Source organism: Heliangelus exortis, unplaced genomic scaffold (assembly GCF_036169615.1).
Source record: "Heliangelus exortis unplaced genomic scaffold, bHelExo1.hap1 Scaffold_89, whole genome shotgun sequence".
Lineage (NCBI taxonomy): Eukaryota > Metazoa > Chordata > Aves > Apodiformes > Trochilidae > Heliangelus > Heliangelus exortis.
In genome coordinates this window covers 17,698-32,527 of record NW_027286005.1, presented here as the reverse complement: position 1 = coordinate 32,527, position 14,830 = coordinate 17,698, and the positions used below count along the sequence as shown (strand labels likewise).

Sequence of the window (14,830 nt, the reverse complement as noted above, 5' to 3'; positions counted from 1 at the left end):
TTCCCAGTCTCCCCATTCCTTCCCAGTCTCCCCATTCCCAGTCTCCCCACTCCCAGTCTCCCCATTCATTCCCAGTCTCCCCACTCCCAGTCTCCCCATTCCCAGCACCACCATTCCCAGTCTCCCCATTCCTTCCCAGTCTCCCCATTCCCAGTCTCCCCACTCCCAGTCTCCCCATTCATTCCCAGTCTCCCCATCCCCACTCTCCCCATTCATTCCCAGTACCCCCATTCCCAGTCTCCCCATTCATTCCCAGTACTCCCATTCCCAGTCTCCCCATTCATTCCCAGTCTCCCCATTCCTTCCCAGTCTCCCCATTCCCAGCACCCCCATTCCCAGTCTCCCCATTCATTCCCAGTCTCCCCATTCATTCCCAGTCTCCCCATTCATTCCCAGTCTCCCCATTCCCAATCTCCCCATTCCCAGTCTCCCCATTCCCAGTCTCCCCATTCCCAGTCTCCCCATTCCTTCCCAGTCTCCCCATTCATTCCCAGCACCCCCATTCCCAGTTTCCCCATTCCCAGTACCCCCATTCCCAGTCTCCCCAATCCCAGTCTCCCCATTCCCAGTCTCCCCATTCCTTCCCAGTCTCCCCATTCATTCCCAGTCCCCCCCTTCCCAGTCTCCCCATTCATTCCCAGTCTCCCCATTCATTCCCAGTCTCCCCATTCCCAGCACCCCCATTCCCAGTCTCCCCATTCCCAGTCTCCCCATTCATTCCCAGTCTCCCCATTCCCAGTCTCCCCATTCCCAGTCTCCCCATTCCCAGTCTCCCCATTAATTCCCAGTCTCCCCATTCATTCCCAGTCTCCCCATTCCCAGTCTCCCCATTCATTCCCAGTCTCCCCATTCATTCCCAGTCTCCCCATTCCCAGTCTCCCCATTCCCAGTCTCCCCATTCCCAGCACCCCCATTCCCAGTCTCCCCATTCCCAGTCTCCCCATTAATTCCCAGTCTCCCCATTAATTCCCAGTCTCCCCATTCCCAGTATCCCCCATTCATTCCCAGTCTCCCCATTCCCTCCCAGTCTCCCCACTCCCAGTCTCCCCATTCCCAGCACCCCCATTCCCAGTCTCCCCATTCCCAGTCTCCCCATTCATTCCCAGTCTCCCCATTCATTCCCAGTCTCCCCATTCCTTCCCAGTCTCCCCATTCATTCCCAGTCTCCCCATTCCCAGTCTCCCCATTCATTCCCAGTCTCCCCATTCCCAGTCTCCCCATTCATTCCCACTCTCCCCATTCATTCCCAGTCTCCCCATTCATTCCCAGTCTCCCCATTCCCAGTATCCCCCATTCATTCCCAGTCTCCCCATTCATTCCCAGTCTCCCCATTCCTTCCCAGTCTCCCCATTCCTTCCCAGTCTCCCCACTCCCAGTCTCCCCATTCATTCCCAGTCTCCCCAGTCCTTCCCAGTCTCCCCAGTCCCTCCCAGTACCAGGACTCACCACGGGGGGGCTGTTCCTGGGCTCGCAGTGGGTGAGGAGCTCGTACAAGGTGACCCCAAAAGCCCAAACGTCGGAACCGAAGGAAAATTTGGATTCCCTCAGAGCTTCCGGGGAATACCTGGGGGGGAGGGGCCTGGGGGCTCAGGGGGGAACCCCCCAAAAACCCCAAAAAACAAAAAAAAACCCCAAAACCCCCTTAAAATAACCCAAAAAACACCAAAACCCAAAAAAAACCCAAAAAAACCCCAAACCCGCCCTCCAAAAAAACCTAAAGTTCCCCTGAAAACAATAAAAACCCCAAACCCCTCAAAAAAAAACAAAAAAAAACCCTAAAACCACCCCCCAAAAAAAACCCCAAAACCACCCCCCCAAAAAAAAAACCCAAAACCCCTCAAAAAAAACCCCAAAAAACCCCAAAACCCCCCAAAAAAACCCAAAACCCCAAAAAAAAAACCCAGAACCCCTCAAAAAAACCCTAAAGTTCCCCTGAAAACAAAAAAAACCCCAAACGCCCTCAAAAAAACCCGAAAAAAACCCCAAAACCCCCAAAAACCCCAAACCCGCCCTCCAAAAAACCCTAAAATTCCCCTGAAAACAAAAAAAAAACCCAAACCCCTCAAAAAAAACCAAAAAAAAAACCCTAAAACCACCCCCCAAAAAAACCCAAAACCACCCCCCAAAAAAAAAACCCAAAACGACTCAAAAAAACCCCCAAAAAAACCCTAAAACCACCCCCAAAAAAACCCAAAACCACCCCCCAAAAAAACCCAAAACCACTCACTAAAAACCAAAAAAACCCAAAAAAAACCCTAAAACCACCCCCAAAAAAACCCCAAAACCCCCCCAAAAAGCCCAAAAAAACCCAAAAATAAAAACCCCCAAATTCCCGAAAAACCCCAAAAAAACCCCAAACCCGCCCTCCAAAAACCCTAAAATTCCCCTGAAAACAAACCCCAAACCCCTCAAAAAAACCCAAAAAAAAACCCCTAAAACCACCCCCCCAAAAAAAAACCCAAAACCCCTCAAAGAAAACCCCAAAAAACCCCAAAAAACCCCAAACCCCCCCAAAATAACCCCAGCGCACCCCCCAAAAAAAAAAACCCAACCCCCCCCAAAAAATCCAAAAAAACCCAAAAACAAAAACCCCAAAATCCCCGAAAAACCCCAAAACCCCTCAAAAAAACCAAAAAAAACCCCTAAAACCACCCCCCCAAAAAAAACCCAAAACCACTCAAAAAAACCCCAAAAAAACCCAAAACCGCCCCCCCAAAAAAACCCAAAACCACCCCCCCAAAAAAACCCAAAAAACCCAAAAACAAAAACCCCCAAATTCCCGAAAAACCCCAAAACCCAAAAAAAACCCCAAACCCGCCCTCCAAAAAACCCTAAAGTTCCCCTGAAAACAAAAAAAACCCCAAACCCCTCAAAAAAAAACCAAAAAAAACCCCTAAAACCACCCCCAAAAAAACCCCCAAAACCACTCAAAAAAACCCCAAAAAAACCCCAAAACCACCCCCCAAAAAAAACCCAAAACCACCCCCCAAAAAAAACCCCAAAACCACTCAAAAAAAAACCCAAAAAAACCCAAAACCACCCCCCAAAAATAACCCCAAACCCCCCCAAAAAGCCCAAAAAAACCCAAAAATAAAAACCCCCAAATTCCCAAAAAACCCCAAAACCCCAAAAAAACCCCAAACCCGCCCTCCAAAAAACCCTAAAGTTCCCCTGAAAACAAAAAAAACCCCAAACCCCTCAAAAAAAAACCAAAAAAAACCCCTAAAACCACCCCCAAAAAAACCCCCAAAACCACTCAAAAAAACCCCAAAAAAACCCCAAAACCACCCCCCAAAAAAAACCCAAAACCACCCCCCAAAAAAAAACCCCAAAACCACTCAAAAAAAAACCCAAAAAAACCCAAAACCACCCCCCAAAAAAAAACCCCAAACCCCCCCAAAAAGCCCAAAAAAACCCAAAAATAAAAACCCCCAAATTCCCAAAAAACCCCAAAACCCCAAAAAAACCCCAAACCCGCCCTCCAAAAAACCCTAAAGTTCCCCTGAAAACAAAAAAAACCCCAAACCCCGCAAAAAAACCAAAAAAAAAACCCTAAAACCACCCCCCAAAAAAACCCAAAACCACCCCCAAAAAAAACCCAAAACCCCTCAAAAAACCCCCCAAAAAAACCCCTAAAACCACCCCCCAAAAAAACCCAAAACCACCCTCCAAAAAAAACCCAAAACCCCTCAAAAAAACCCAAAAAAAACCCTAAAACCACCCCCCCAAAAAAAACCCAAAACCCCTCAAAAAAACCCCAAAAAACCCCAAAACCCCCCAAAAAAACAAAACCCCAAAAAACCCCAAACCCGCCCTCCAAAAAACCCTAAAGTTCCCCTGAAAACAAAAAAAACCCAAACCCCGCAAAAAAACCCCAAAAATAAACCCTAAAACCACCCCCAAAAAAACCCAAAACCACTCAAAAAAACCCCCAAAAAACCCAAAACCACCCCCCAAAAAAAAAAACCCAAAACCCCTAAAAAAAAACCCCCAAAAAACCCAAAAAAACCCCAAAACCTCCCAAAAATCCCCAATGCACCCCCCCAAGAAAAAAAAACCCAAAACCCCCCCAAAAAAACCCAAAAAACCCAAAAACAAAACCCCCCAAATCCCCGAAAAACCCCAAACCCCTCAAAAAAAAACCCCAAAAAAACCCCAAAACCCCCCAAAAATCCCCAACGCACCCCCCCAAGAAAAAAAAACCCAAAACCCCCCCAAAAAACCCCAAAAAACCCAAAAAAAAAAAAACCCCCAAATCCCTGAAAACCCCCAAAACCCCAAAAAAACCCCAAACCCGCCCTCCAAAAAACCCAGACCCCCCCCAAAAATAAAAAACCTCCAAACTCCCCCCAAAAACCCCCCAAGACCAAAAAACCCTAAAACCGCCCCCCAAAAATCCCTAAATAAATTTCTCTTGAAAACAAAAAAACCCCAAACCCCTCAAAAAAAAACCCAAAAAAACCCCAAAACCACCCCAAAAAAAAAACCAAAAACCAAAACCACCCCAAAAAAACCCAAAAAAACCCCAAAACAAAAACCCCCAGCCCCCCCAAAAAACCCTTCCAGAACCTTCTCCCACTGGATCCAACTTATCCAGAACCTTTTCCCATGGATCCAGCCCATCCAGAACCTTTTTCCATGGATCCAACCCATCCTGGACCTTTTCCCAACGGATCAAACTCATCCTGGACCTTTTTCCATGGATCCAACCCTTCCAGAACCTTCTCCCACTGGATCCAACCCCTCCCGAACCTTTTCCAATGGATCCAACCCCATCCTGGACCTTCTCCCAACGGATCCAACCCCTTCCAGAACCTTTTTCCATGGATCCAGCCCATCCAGAACCTTCTCCCATGGATCCAATCACTCCAGAACCTTCTCCCATGGATCCAATCACTCCAGAACCTTCTCCCATGGATCCAACCCATCCTGGACCTTTTCCCAATGCATCCAACCGCTCCAGAACCTTTCCCAATGGATTCAACCCCTCCAGAACCTTCTCCCAATGGATCCAACTTATCCAGAACCTTCTTCCATGGATCGAACCCATCCAGAACCTTCTCCCAATGGATCCAACCACTCCAGAACCTTCTCCCAACGAATCCAACCCCTTCCAGAACCTTCTCCCACTGGATCCAACCTATCCTGGACTTTTTTCCATGGATCCAACCCCTCCAGAACCTTTCCCAGTGGATCCAACTGATCCAGAACCTTCTCCCAATGGATTCAACCCCATCCAGAACCTTCTCCCAATGGATCCAGCCCTTCCAGAACCTTTTCCCACTGGATCCAACTGATCCTGGACCTTTTCCAATGGATCCAAGCCCTTCCAGAACCTTCTCCCAATGGATCCAACTGATCCAGAACCTTTTCCCATGGATCCAACTTATCCAGAACCTTCTCCAAATGGATCCAACCCCTTCCAGAACCTTCTCCCACTGGATCCAACCCATCCAGAACCTTTCCCAATGGATCCAACCCACCCTGGACCTTTTCCCAATGGATCAAACTCATCCTGGACCTTTTCCCACGGATCCAACCCTTCCAGAACCTTTCCCAATGGATTCAACCCCTCCAGAACCTTCTCCCAATGGATCCAACACATCCAGAACCTTTTCCCATGGATCCAACCCCTCCAGAACCTTCTCCCACTGGATCCAACCCATCCTGGACCTTTTCCCATGGATCCAACCCCTCCAGAACCTTTCCCAATGGATTCAACCCATCCAGAACCTCCTCCCAATGGATCCAAGCCCTTCCAGAACCTTTTTCCATGGATTCAACCCCATCCAGAACCTTCTCCCATGGATCCAACCGCTCCAGAACCTTCTCCCAACAGATCCAACCCCTTCCAGAACCTTTTTCCATGGATCCAACCCCTCCAGAACCTTTTCCCATGGATCCAAACCCTTCCAGAACCTTCTCCAACTGGATCCAACCCCTCCAGAACCTTTCCCAGTGGATCCAACCGCTCCAGAACCTTCTCCCAACGGATCCAACCCCTTCCAGAACCTTTTTCCATGGATCCAACCCACCCTGGACCTTTTCCCATGGATCCAACCCACCCTGGACCTTTTCCCATGGATCCAAACCCTTCTAGAACCTTTCCCAGTGGATCCAACTTATCCAGAACCTTCTCCCAATGGATCCAACCCATCCAGAACCTTTCTCCATGGATCCAACCCTTCCAGAACCTTCTCCCACTGGATCCAACTTATCCAGAACCTTTCCCAGTGGATCCAACTTATCCAGAACCTTCTCCCACTGGATCCAACCTATCCTGGACTTTTTTCCATGGATCCAAACCCTTCCAGAACCTTTTCCAATGGATCCAACCCCTCCAGAACCTTCTCCCAATGAATCCAACCCCTTCCAGAACCTTCTCCCACTGGATCCAACCTATCCTGGACTTTTTTCCATGGATCCAACCCCTCCAGAACCTTTCCCAGTGGATCCAACTGATCCAGAACCTTCTCCCAATGGATTCAACCCCTCCAGAACCTTCTCCCAATGGATCCAGCCCTTCCAGAACCTTTTCCCACTGGATCCAACTGATCCTGGACCTTTTCCCATGGATCCAAACCCATCCAGAACCTTCTCCCAATGGATCCAACCCCATCCTGGACCTTTTCCAATGGATCCAAGCCCTTCCAGAACCTTCTCCCACTGGATCCAACTGATCCACACCCTTTTTCAATGGATCCAACCCTTCCAGAACCTTCTCCCAATGGATCTAACCTATCCTGGACCTTTTCCCATGGATCCAACCCCTATGGAACCTTCTCCCAATGGATTCAACCCTTCCAGAACCTTTCCCAATGGATCCAACCCATCCAGAACCTTCTCCCAGTGGATCCAACTGATCCAGAACCTTTTCCCAACGGATCCAACCCCTCCAGAACCTTTCCCAATGGATCCAAGCCCTTCCAGAACCTTCTCCCACTGGATCCAACTTATCCTGGACCTTTTCCCATGGATCCAACCGCTCCAGAACCTTCTCCCAACAGATCCAACCCTTCCAGAACCTTTTTCCATGGATCCAACCCCTATGGAACCTTTTCCAATGGATCCAACCCCTTCCAGAACCTTTCCCAGTGGATCCAACCCCTCCAGAACCTTCTCCCAATGGATCCAACTGATCCTGGACCTTTTCCCATGGATCCAACCCCTCCAGAACCTTCTCCCAATGGATTCAACCCCTCCAGAACCTTTTCCAATGGATCCAACCCCATCCTGGACCTTTTCCCATGGATCCAACCGCTCCAGAACCTTTCCCAGTGGATCCAACTGATCCAGAACCTTCTCCCAATGGATTCAACCCCTCCAGAACCTTCTCCCCAACAGATCCAAGCCCTTCCAGAACCTTCTCCCAATGGATCCAGCCCATCCAGAACCTTTTCCCACTGGATCCAACTGATCCTGGACCTTTTCCCATGGATCCAAACCCTTCCATAACCTTTTCCAATGGATCCAACCCTTCCAGAACCTTTCCCAGTGGATCCAACTTATCCAGAACCTTCTCCCAATGGATCCAACCACTCCAGAACCTTCTCCCAATGGATCCAACCCCATCCTGGACCTTTTCCAATGGATCCAAGCCCTTCCAGAACCTTCTCCCACTGGATCCAACCCCTCCAAGGACCTTTCCCAATGGATCAAACTCATCCAGAACCTTTTCCAATGGATCCAACCCCTCCAGAACCTTCTCCCACTGGATCCAACTTATCCAGAACCTTCTCCCAATGGATTCAACTTATCCAGAACCTTCTCCCAATGGATCCAACTCATCCTGGACCTTTTCCCATGATTCCAACCAATCCAGAACCTTCTCCCAGTGGATCCAACCTATCCTGGACCTTTTCCCACTGGATTCAACCCCATCCAGAACCTTTTCCCATGGATCCAACCCCATCCAGAACCTTTTTCCATGGATCCAACCCACCCTGGACCTTTTCCCATGGATCCAACCCCTCCAGAACCTTTTCCCATGGATCCAACCCCTATGGAACCTTTCCCAATGGATCCAACCCCTCCAGAACCTTCTCCCACTGGATCCAACTTATCCAGAACCTTCTCCCAATGGATTCAACCCATCCAGAACCTTCTCCCAATGGATCCAACCTATCCTGGACTTTTTTCCATGGATCCAAACCCTTCCAGAACCTTTTCCAATGGATCCAACCCCTCCAGAACCTTCTCCCAATGGATCCAAGCCCTCCAGAACCTTCTCCCAATGGACCCAACCCCTCCAGAACCTTTTCCCAATGGATCCAACCCCTCCAGAACCTTCTCCCAATGGATCCAACCCCTCCAGAACCTTTCCCAGTGGATCCAACCTATCCTGGACCTTTTCCCATGGATCCAACCCCTCCAGAACCTTCTCCCAATGGATCCAACCCCATCCAGAACCTTGAAATCCATGGATCCAACCCCTTCCAGAACCTTCTCCAACTGGATCCAACCCCTTCCAGAACCTTCTCCCAATGGATCAAACTCATCCTGGACCTTTTCCAATGGATCCAACCCTTCCAGAACCTTCTCCCAGTGGATCTCCCCCCATCCAGAACCTTCTCCCACTGGATCCAACTGATCCACACCCTTTTTCCATGGATCCAACCCTTCCAGAACTTTCTCCCAATGGATCTAACCTATCCTGGACCTTTTCCCAACGGATCCAACCCCATCCAGAACCTTTTTCCATGGATCCAACCCCATCTTGGACCTTTTCCCACGGATCCAACCCATCCAGAACCTTCTCCCATGGATCCAAACCCTTCCAGAACCTTTCCCAGCGGATCCAACCCTTCCAGAACCTTCTCCCACTGGATCCAACTTATCCAGAACCTTTTCCCATGGATCCAGCCCATCCAGACCTTCTCCCAATGGATCCAGCCCACCCTGGGACCTTTTCCCATGGATCCAACCCCCTTCCAGAACCTTTTTCCATGGATCCAACCCCTATGGAACCTTTCCCAGTGGATCCAACCCCTCCAGAACCTTTTCCCACTGGATCCAACTTATCCAGAGCCTTTCCCAATGGATCCAACCCCTCCAGAACCTTCTCCCAACGAATCCAACCCCTCTGGAACCTTCTCCCAATGGATCCAACTGATCCAGAACCTTTTCCAATGGATCCAACCCCTTCCAGAACCTTTTCCCATGGATCCAACCCATCCAGAACCTTTCCCAGTGGATCCAACTTATCCAGAACCTTCTCCCACTGGATCCAACCCATCCTGGACCTTTTCCCATGGATCCAACCCCTTCCAGAACCTTTTTCCATGGATCCAACCCTTCCAGAACCTTCTCCCACTGGATCCAACTTATCCAGAACCTTTTCCAGTGGATCCAACTTATCCAGAACCTTCTCCCAATGGATCCAACCCATCCAGAACCTTTTCCCACTGTATCCAACCCTTCCAGAACCTTTTCCATGGATCCAACCCCTATGGAACCTTTCCCAATGGATCCAACCCCTTCAGAACCTTTCCCAGTGGATCCAACCCCTCCAGAACCTTATTCCATGGATCCAACCCCTCCAAGGACCTTTTCCCAATGGATCAAACTCATCCAGAACCTTTTCCCATGGATCCAACCCCTTCCAGAACCTTTTTCCATGGATCCAACCCATCCAGAACCTTCTCCCATGGATCCAACCGCTCCAGAACCTTCTCCCAACAGATCCAACCCCTTCCAGAACCTTTTTCCATGGATCCAACCCCTCCAGAACCTTTTCCCATGGATCCAACCCCTTCCAGAACCTTCTCCAAATGGATCCAACCCACCCTGGACCTTTTCCCATGGATCCAAACCCTTCCAGAACCTTTCCCAGTGGATCCAACTTATCCAGAACCTTCTCCAACTGGATCCAACCCCATCCAGAACCTTTTTCCATGGATCCAGCCCATCCAGTACCTTCTCCCATGGATCCAATCACTCCAGAGCCTCCTCCCAATGGATCCAACCCCATCCAGAACCTTTTCCCATGGATCCAACTCATCCAAAACCTTTTCCCATGGATCCCCACCCCTTCCAGAACCTTTCCAGTGGATCCAACTGATCCAGAGCCTTTTTCCATGGATCCAACCCCATCCAGAACCTTCTCCCAACAGATCAAACCCCTTCCAGAACCTTTTTCCATGGATCCAACCCCTATGGAACCTTCTCCCAATGGATCCAACTCATCCTGGACCTTTTCCCATGGATCCAACCCCATCCAGAACCTTCTCCCATGGATGCAACCCATCCAGAACCTTTTTCCATGGATTCCCCCCCCAGCTGACCAGAAGACGGGGCTGTCTCCCCTCTTCCCAAACTCTGTAATATTCCTGTCCCTCGGGAATGGCTTTGGCCAATCCAAAGTCTCCGATCTTCACGCGGTTCTCCCGCTCCAGGAGAACGTTCCGGGCGGCCAATCCCGATGGATGAGGTGGAGGGAATGGAGATAATCCATGGCCTGGGGGAGGGGCGGAAGGGGGAGAGGTCAGGAAGGGATCTGGGAACATTTGGAGGGAATTTGGATCATTTTGGGGTTGGGATTTGGGGATAATCCGGAAAATTTTGGAGGGAATTTGGAGCGATTCGGGAGAATTTTGAGGGAATTTGGAAGAATTTTGAGGGAATTTGGATTTTTTTTTTTTTTTTTTGAGGAAGATTGGAATTTTGGGATAATTCCCGAAAAATTTTGATGGGATTTGGAGGAATTTTGAGGGGATTTGGAGGAATTTTGAGGGGATTTGGAGTATTTTATAGGGAAAAGGGAATTTTGAGGGAATTTGGGATAATCCTGAAAAATTTTGATGGGATTTGGAGGAATTTTGAGGGGATTTGGGATGATTTGGGGGGGGGATTTGGGGATAATCCGGAAAATTTTGGAGGGAATTTGGAGCGATTCGGGAGAATTTTGAGGGAATTTGAAGAATTTTGAGGGAATTTGGATTTTTTTTTTTTTTTTTTTGAGGAAGATTGGAATTTTGGGATAATTCCCGCAAAATTTTGATGGGATTTGGAGGAATTTTGATGGGATTTGGAGGAATTTTGAGGGGATTTGGAGTATTTTATAGGGAAATGGGATTTTTGAGGGAGTTTGGGATAATCCCGAAAAATTTTGATGGGATTTTGAGGAATTTGGGGATTTGGGATGATTTGGAGGAATTTTGAGGGGATTTGGGATGATTTGGAGGGGATTTGGAGGAATTCTGAGGGGATTTGGAGTATTTTATAGGGAAATGGGAATTTCGAGGGAGTTTGGGATAATCCCAAAAAAATTTGATGGGATTTGGAGGAATTTTGAGGGGATTTGGAGTATTTTATAGGGAAATGGGAATTTTGAGGGAATTTGGGATAATCCGAAAAATTTTGATGGGATTTTGAGGAATTGATTTGGGGGATTTGGGGATGATTGGGGGGGGATTTGGGGATAATCTGGAAAATTTTGGAGGGAATTTGGAGCGATTCGGAGAGAATTTTGAGGGAATTTGGAAGAATTTTGAGGAATTTGGATTTTTTTTTTTTTTTTTTTTTGAGGAAGATTGGAATTTTGGGATAATTCCCGAAAAATTTTGATGGGATTTGGAGGAATTTTGAGGGGATTTGGAGGAATTTTGAGGGGATTTGGAGTATTTTATAGGGAAAAGGGAATTTTGAGGGAGTTTGGGATAATCCCAAAAAAAATTTGATGGGATTTTGAGTAATTTGGGGGATTTGGGATGATTTGGAGGAATTTTGAGGGGATTTGGGATGGTTTTGGAGGGGATTTGGAGGAATTTTGAGGGGATTTGGAGTATTTTATAGGGAAATGGGAATTTTGAGGGAATTTGGGATAATTTGGGGGGATTTGAAGTCATTTGGAGGGGTTTGGAGTCATTTGGGAAAAGTTTTGAGGGAGCTTGGAATAATTTTGAGGAAATTCAGGATAATTTGGAGGAAAATTGAATAATTTTGAGGGAATTTGCAAGAATTTGGGGGAATTTGGAGCCATTTTATGGGAATTTGGAGCCATTTTATGGGAATTTGGAGCCATTTGTGGAGTTCAGAGGAGTTGGAGGGAATTTCAGGAGATTTCAGGGAATTTAGAGCCATTTTATGGGAATTTGGAGCCGTTTGGGGGGTTCAGAGAATTTTGAGGAATTTCAGGAGATCTGAGGGAATTTGGAGCCATTTTATGGGAATTTGGAGCCATTTTGGGGGATTTTGTAGCATTTTTTTGGAATTTGAGCCATTTTGAGGGAATTTCCACTCATTTTGGGGGAATTTGGAGCCATTTTATGGAAATTTGGAGCCATTTGTGGAGTTCAGAGGAGTTTGAGGGAATTTCAGGAGATTTGAGGGAATTTGGAGCCATTTTATGGGAATTTGTAGCATTTTTTTTGAATTTGGAGCCATTTTGAGGGAACTTCCCTCATTTTGGGGGAATTTGGAGCCATTTTATGGGAATTTGGAGCCGTTTGTGGAGTTCAGAGGAGTTTGAGGGAATTTCAGGAGATTTGAGGGAATTTGGAGCCATTTTGGGAGATTTTGTAGCATTTTTTTGGAATTTGGAGCCATTTTGAGGGAATTTCCACTCATTTTGAGGGAATTTGGAGCCATTTTATGGGAATTTGGAGCCATTTTATGGGAATTTGGAGCCACTTGTGGAGTTCAGAGGAGTTTGAGGAATTTCAGGAGATTTGAGGAATTTGGAGCCATTTTATGGGAATTTGTAGCATTTTTTTGAATTTGGAGCCATTTTGAGGGAATTTCCACTCATTTTGGGGGAATTTGGAGCCATTTTATGGGAATTTGGAGCCATTCTGTAGGAATTTCGAGCCGTTTGTGGAGTTCAGAGGAATTTTGAGGGAATTTCAGGAGATTTGAGGGAATTTGGAGCCATTTTATGGGAATTTGTAGCATTTTTTTGGAATTTGGAGCCATTTTGAGGGAATTTCAGGAGATTTGAGGGAATTTGGAGCCATTTTATGGAAATTTGGAGCCTTTCGGGGGGCTCGGAGGAATTTTGAGGGAATTTCAGGAGATCTGAGGGAATTTAGAGCCATTTTGGGGAGGATCAGAGTGGATTTTTTTGGAAGCTGGAGGGATTTTGAGGGAATTTTGGGAATTTTGGGAATTTTAGGGGGGTTCAGTCCCCACCTCACAGATTTGTTGGGCGAAGAGGAGGAGGTGGGGAAGCTCCAGGTGGTTCTTGGGCAAAAAATCCCGGAGGCTCCCGAGGGGCACGAATTCCATGATCAGCTCCACCACAGGAGATCCTGTTGGGAAAGGAGGAAAATCCTGGAAAAGGAGGAAAGGTCAAGAGGAGGAAAAAAGTTCAGGAAGAGGAGCAAATTCCAAGAGAAGAAGAAAAATTCAGGAGAAGGAGAAAAGTTCAGGGCGAGGGGAAAGTCCTGGAAATGGAGAAGATTTTGGGAAGAGGAGAAAATTCCAAGAGAAGGAGAAAAGTTCAGGAGAAAGGAAAAAGTTCAGGAGAAGGAGAAAAGTTCAGGAAGAGGAGAAAAGTCTTGGCAAAAGAGAAAATTTTGGGATAGAGGAGAAGATTCCAAGAAAAGGAGAAAAATTCAGGAGAAGGAGAAAAGTTCAGGGCGAGGGGAAAAGTCCTGGAAATGGAGAAAATTTCAGGAAGAGGAGAAAATTCCAAGAGAAGGAGAAAAGTTCAGGAGAAAGGAAGGAAAAAAGTTCAGGAAGAGGAAAAATTCCAAGAGAAGGAGGAAATTCCAGGAGGAGAAAAGTTCAGGAGAAGGAGGGAAGTTCAGGAAGAGGAGAGAAGTCCTGGAGATGGAGAAAATTTTGGGCTAGAGGAGAAGATTCCAAGAAAAGGAGAAAAATTCAGGAGAAGGAGAAAAGTCCTGGAAAAGAGGAAAGCTCAGGAGAAGGGGAAAAGTTCGGGAGGAAAAACGGCCAGGAGGAGGAACCCAAAACCCTTGAAGAACCCCAAGAACCTCGAGGAGACCCAAGAGCTTTGAGGAACCCCAAGAACCTTGAAGAGCCCCAAGAACCTTGAAGAACCCCAAGAACCCTGAAGAACCCCAAAACCCTTGAAGAACCCCAAAATCTTGAGAAATCCCAAGAACCTTGGGGAACCCCAAGAACCTTGAGGAACCCCAAACCCTTGAAGAACCCAAAACTCTTGACAAACCCCAAACCCTTGAGGAACCCCAAGAACTTTGAGGAACCCCAAGACCCTTGAAGAACCTGAAAAACCGTGAAGAGCCACAAGACCCTTGAAGAACCCCAAAAACTTTGAAGAACCCGAAGAACCTTGAGAAATCCCAAAACCTTTGAAGAACCCAAAACCTTGAGGAACCCCGAGAACCTTGAAGAGCCCCAAGACCCTTGAAGAGCCCCAAGAACCCTGAAGAACCCCAAAACCCTTGAAGAACCCCAAAAACCTTGAAGAACCCCAAGAACCTTGAGGAACCCCAAACCCTTGAAGAACCCAAAACTCTTGACAAACCCCAAACCCTTGAGGAACCCCAAGAACTTTGAGGAACCCCAAAAACCTTGAAGAGCCCCAAAAACCTTGAAGAGCCACAAGACCCTTGAAGAACCCCAAAAACTTTGAAGAACCCAAAGCCTTGAGGAACCCCAAGAACCTTGAGGAACTCCAAGAACTTTGAGGAACTCCAAGAACCTTGAAGAACCCCAAACACTTGAGCAAACTCAAGACCCTTAAGGAACCCCAAACCTTTAGGAACCCCAAAACCCTTGAGGAACCCCAACCCCCTGAAGGTTTTTTCCATCTCCAGCCCAACGTTGGGCCCCACCCTTCCTCTCCCTGGCAGAACCTCACCCCGTGGTTGTCCCCAAAGCCACCAGGGGTGTCCCCACCCCCCCT

The 14,830-nt window shown here is 47.6% G+C and overlaps 1 protein-coding gene across 1 annotated transcript in view; it reads right to left on the bottom strand.

The window, feature by feature from the left end:
• Positions 1 to 14,830, bottom strand: part of TYK2 (tyrosine kinase 2) — a gene marked incomplete at its 5' end in the record, with an annotated part of 34,724 nt that overhangs the window by 3,214 nt on the left and 16,680 nt on the right. Inside the window, 5 exon segments of the mRNA XM_071732823.1 lie at positions 1,447 to 1,564; positions 10,284 to 10,303; positions 10,305 to 10,414; positions 10,417 to 10,456; positions 13,129 to 13,247. Of these exon segments, the coding sequence (XP_071588924.1) occupies positions 1,447 to 1,564; positions 10,284 to 10,303; positions 10,305 to 10,414; positions 10,417 to 10,456; positions 13,129 to 13,247 (407 nt within the window).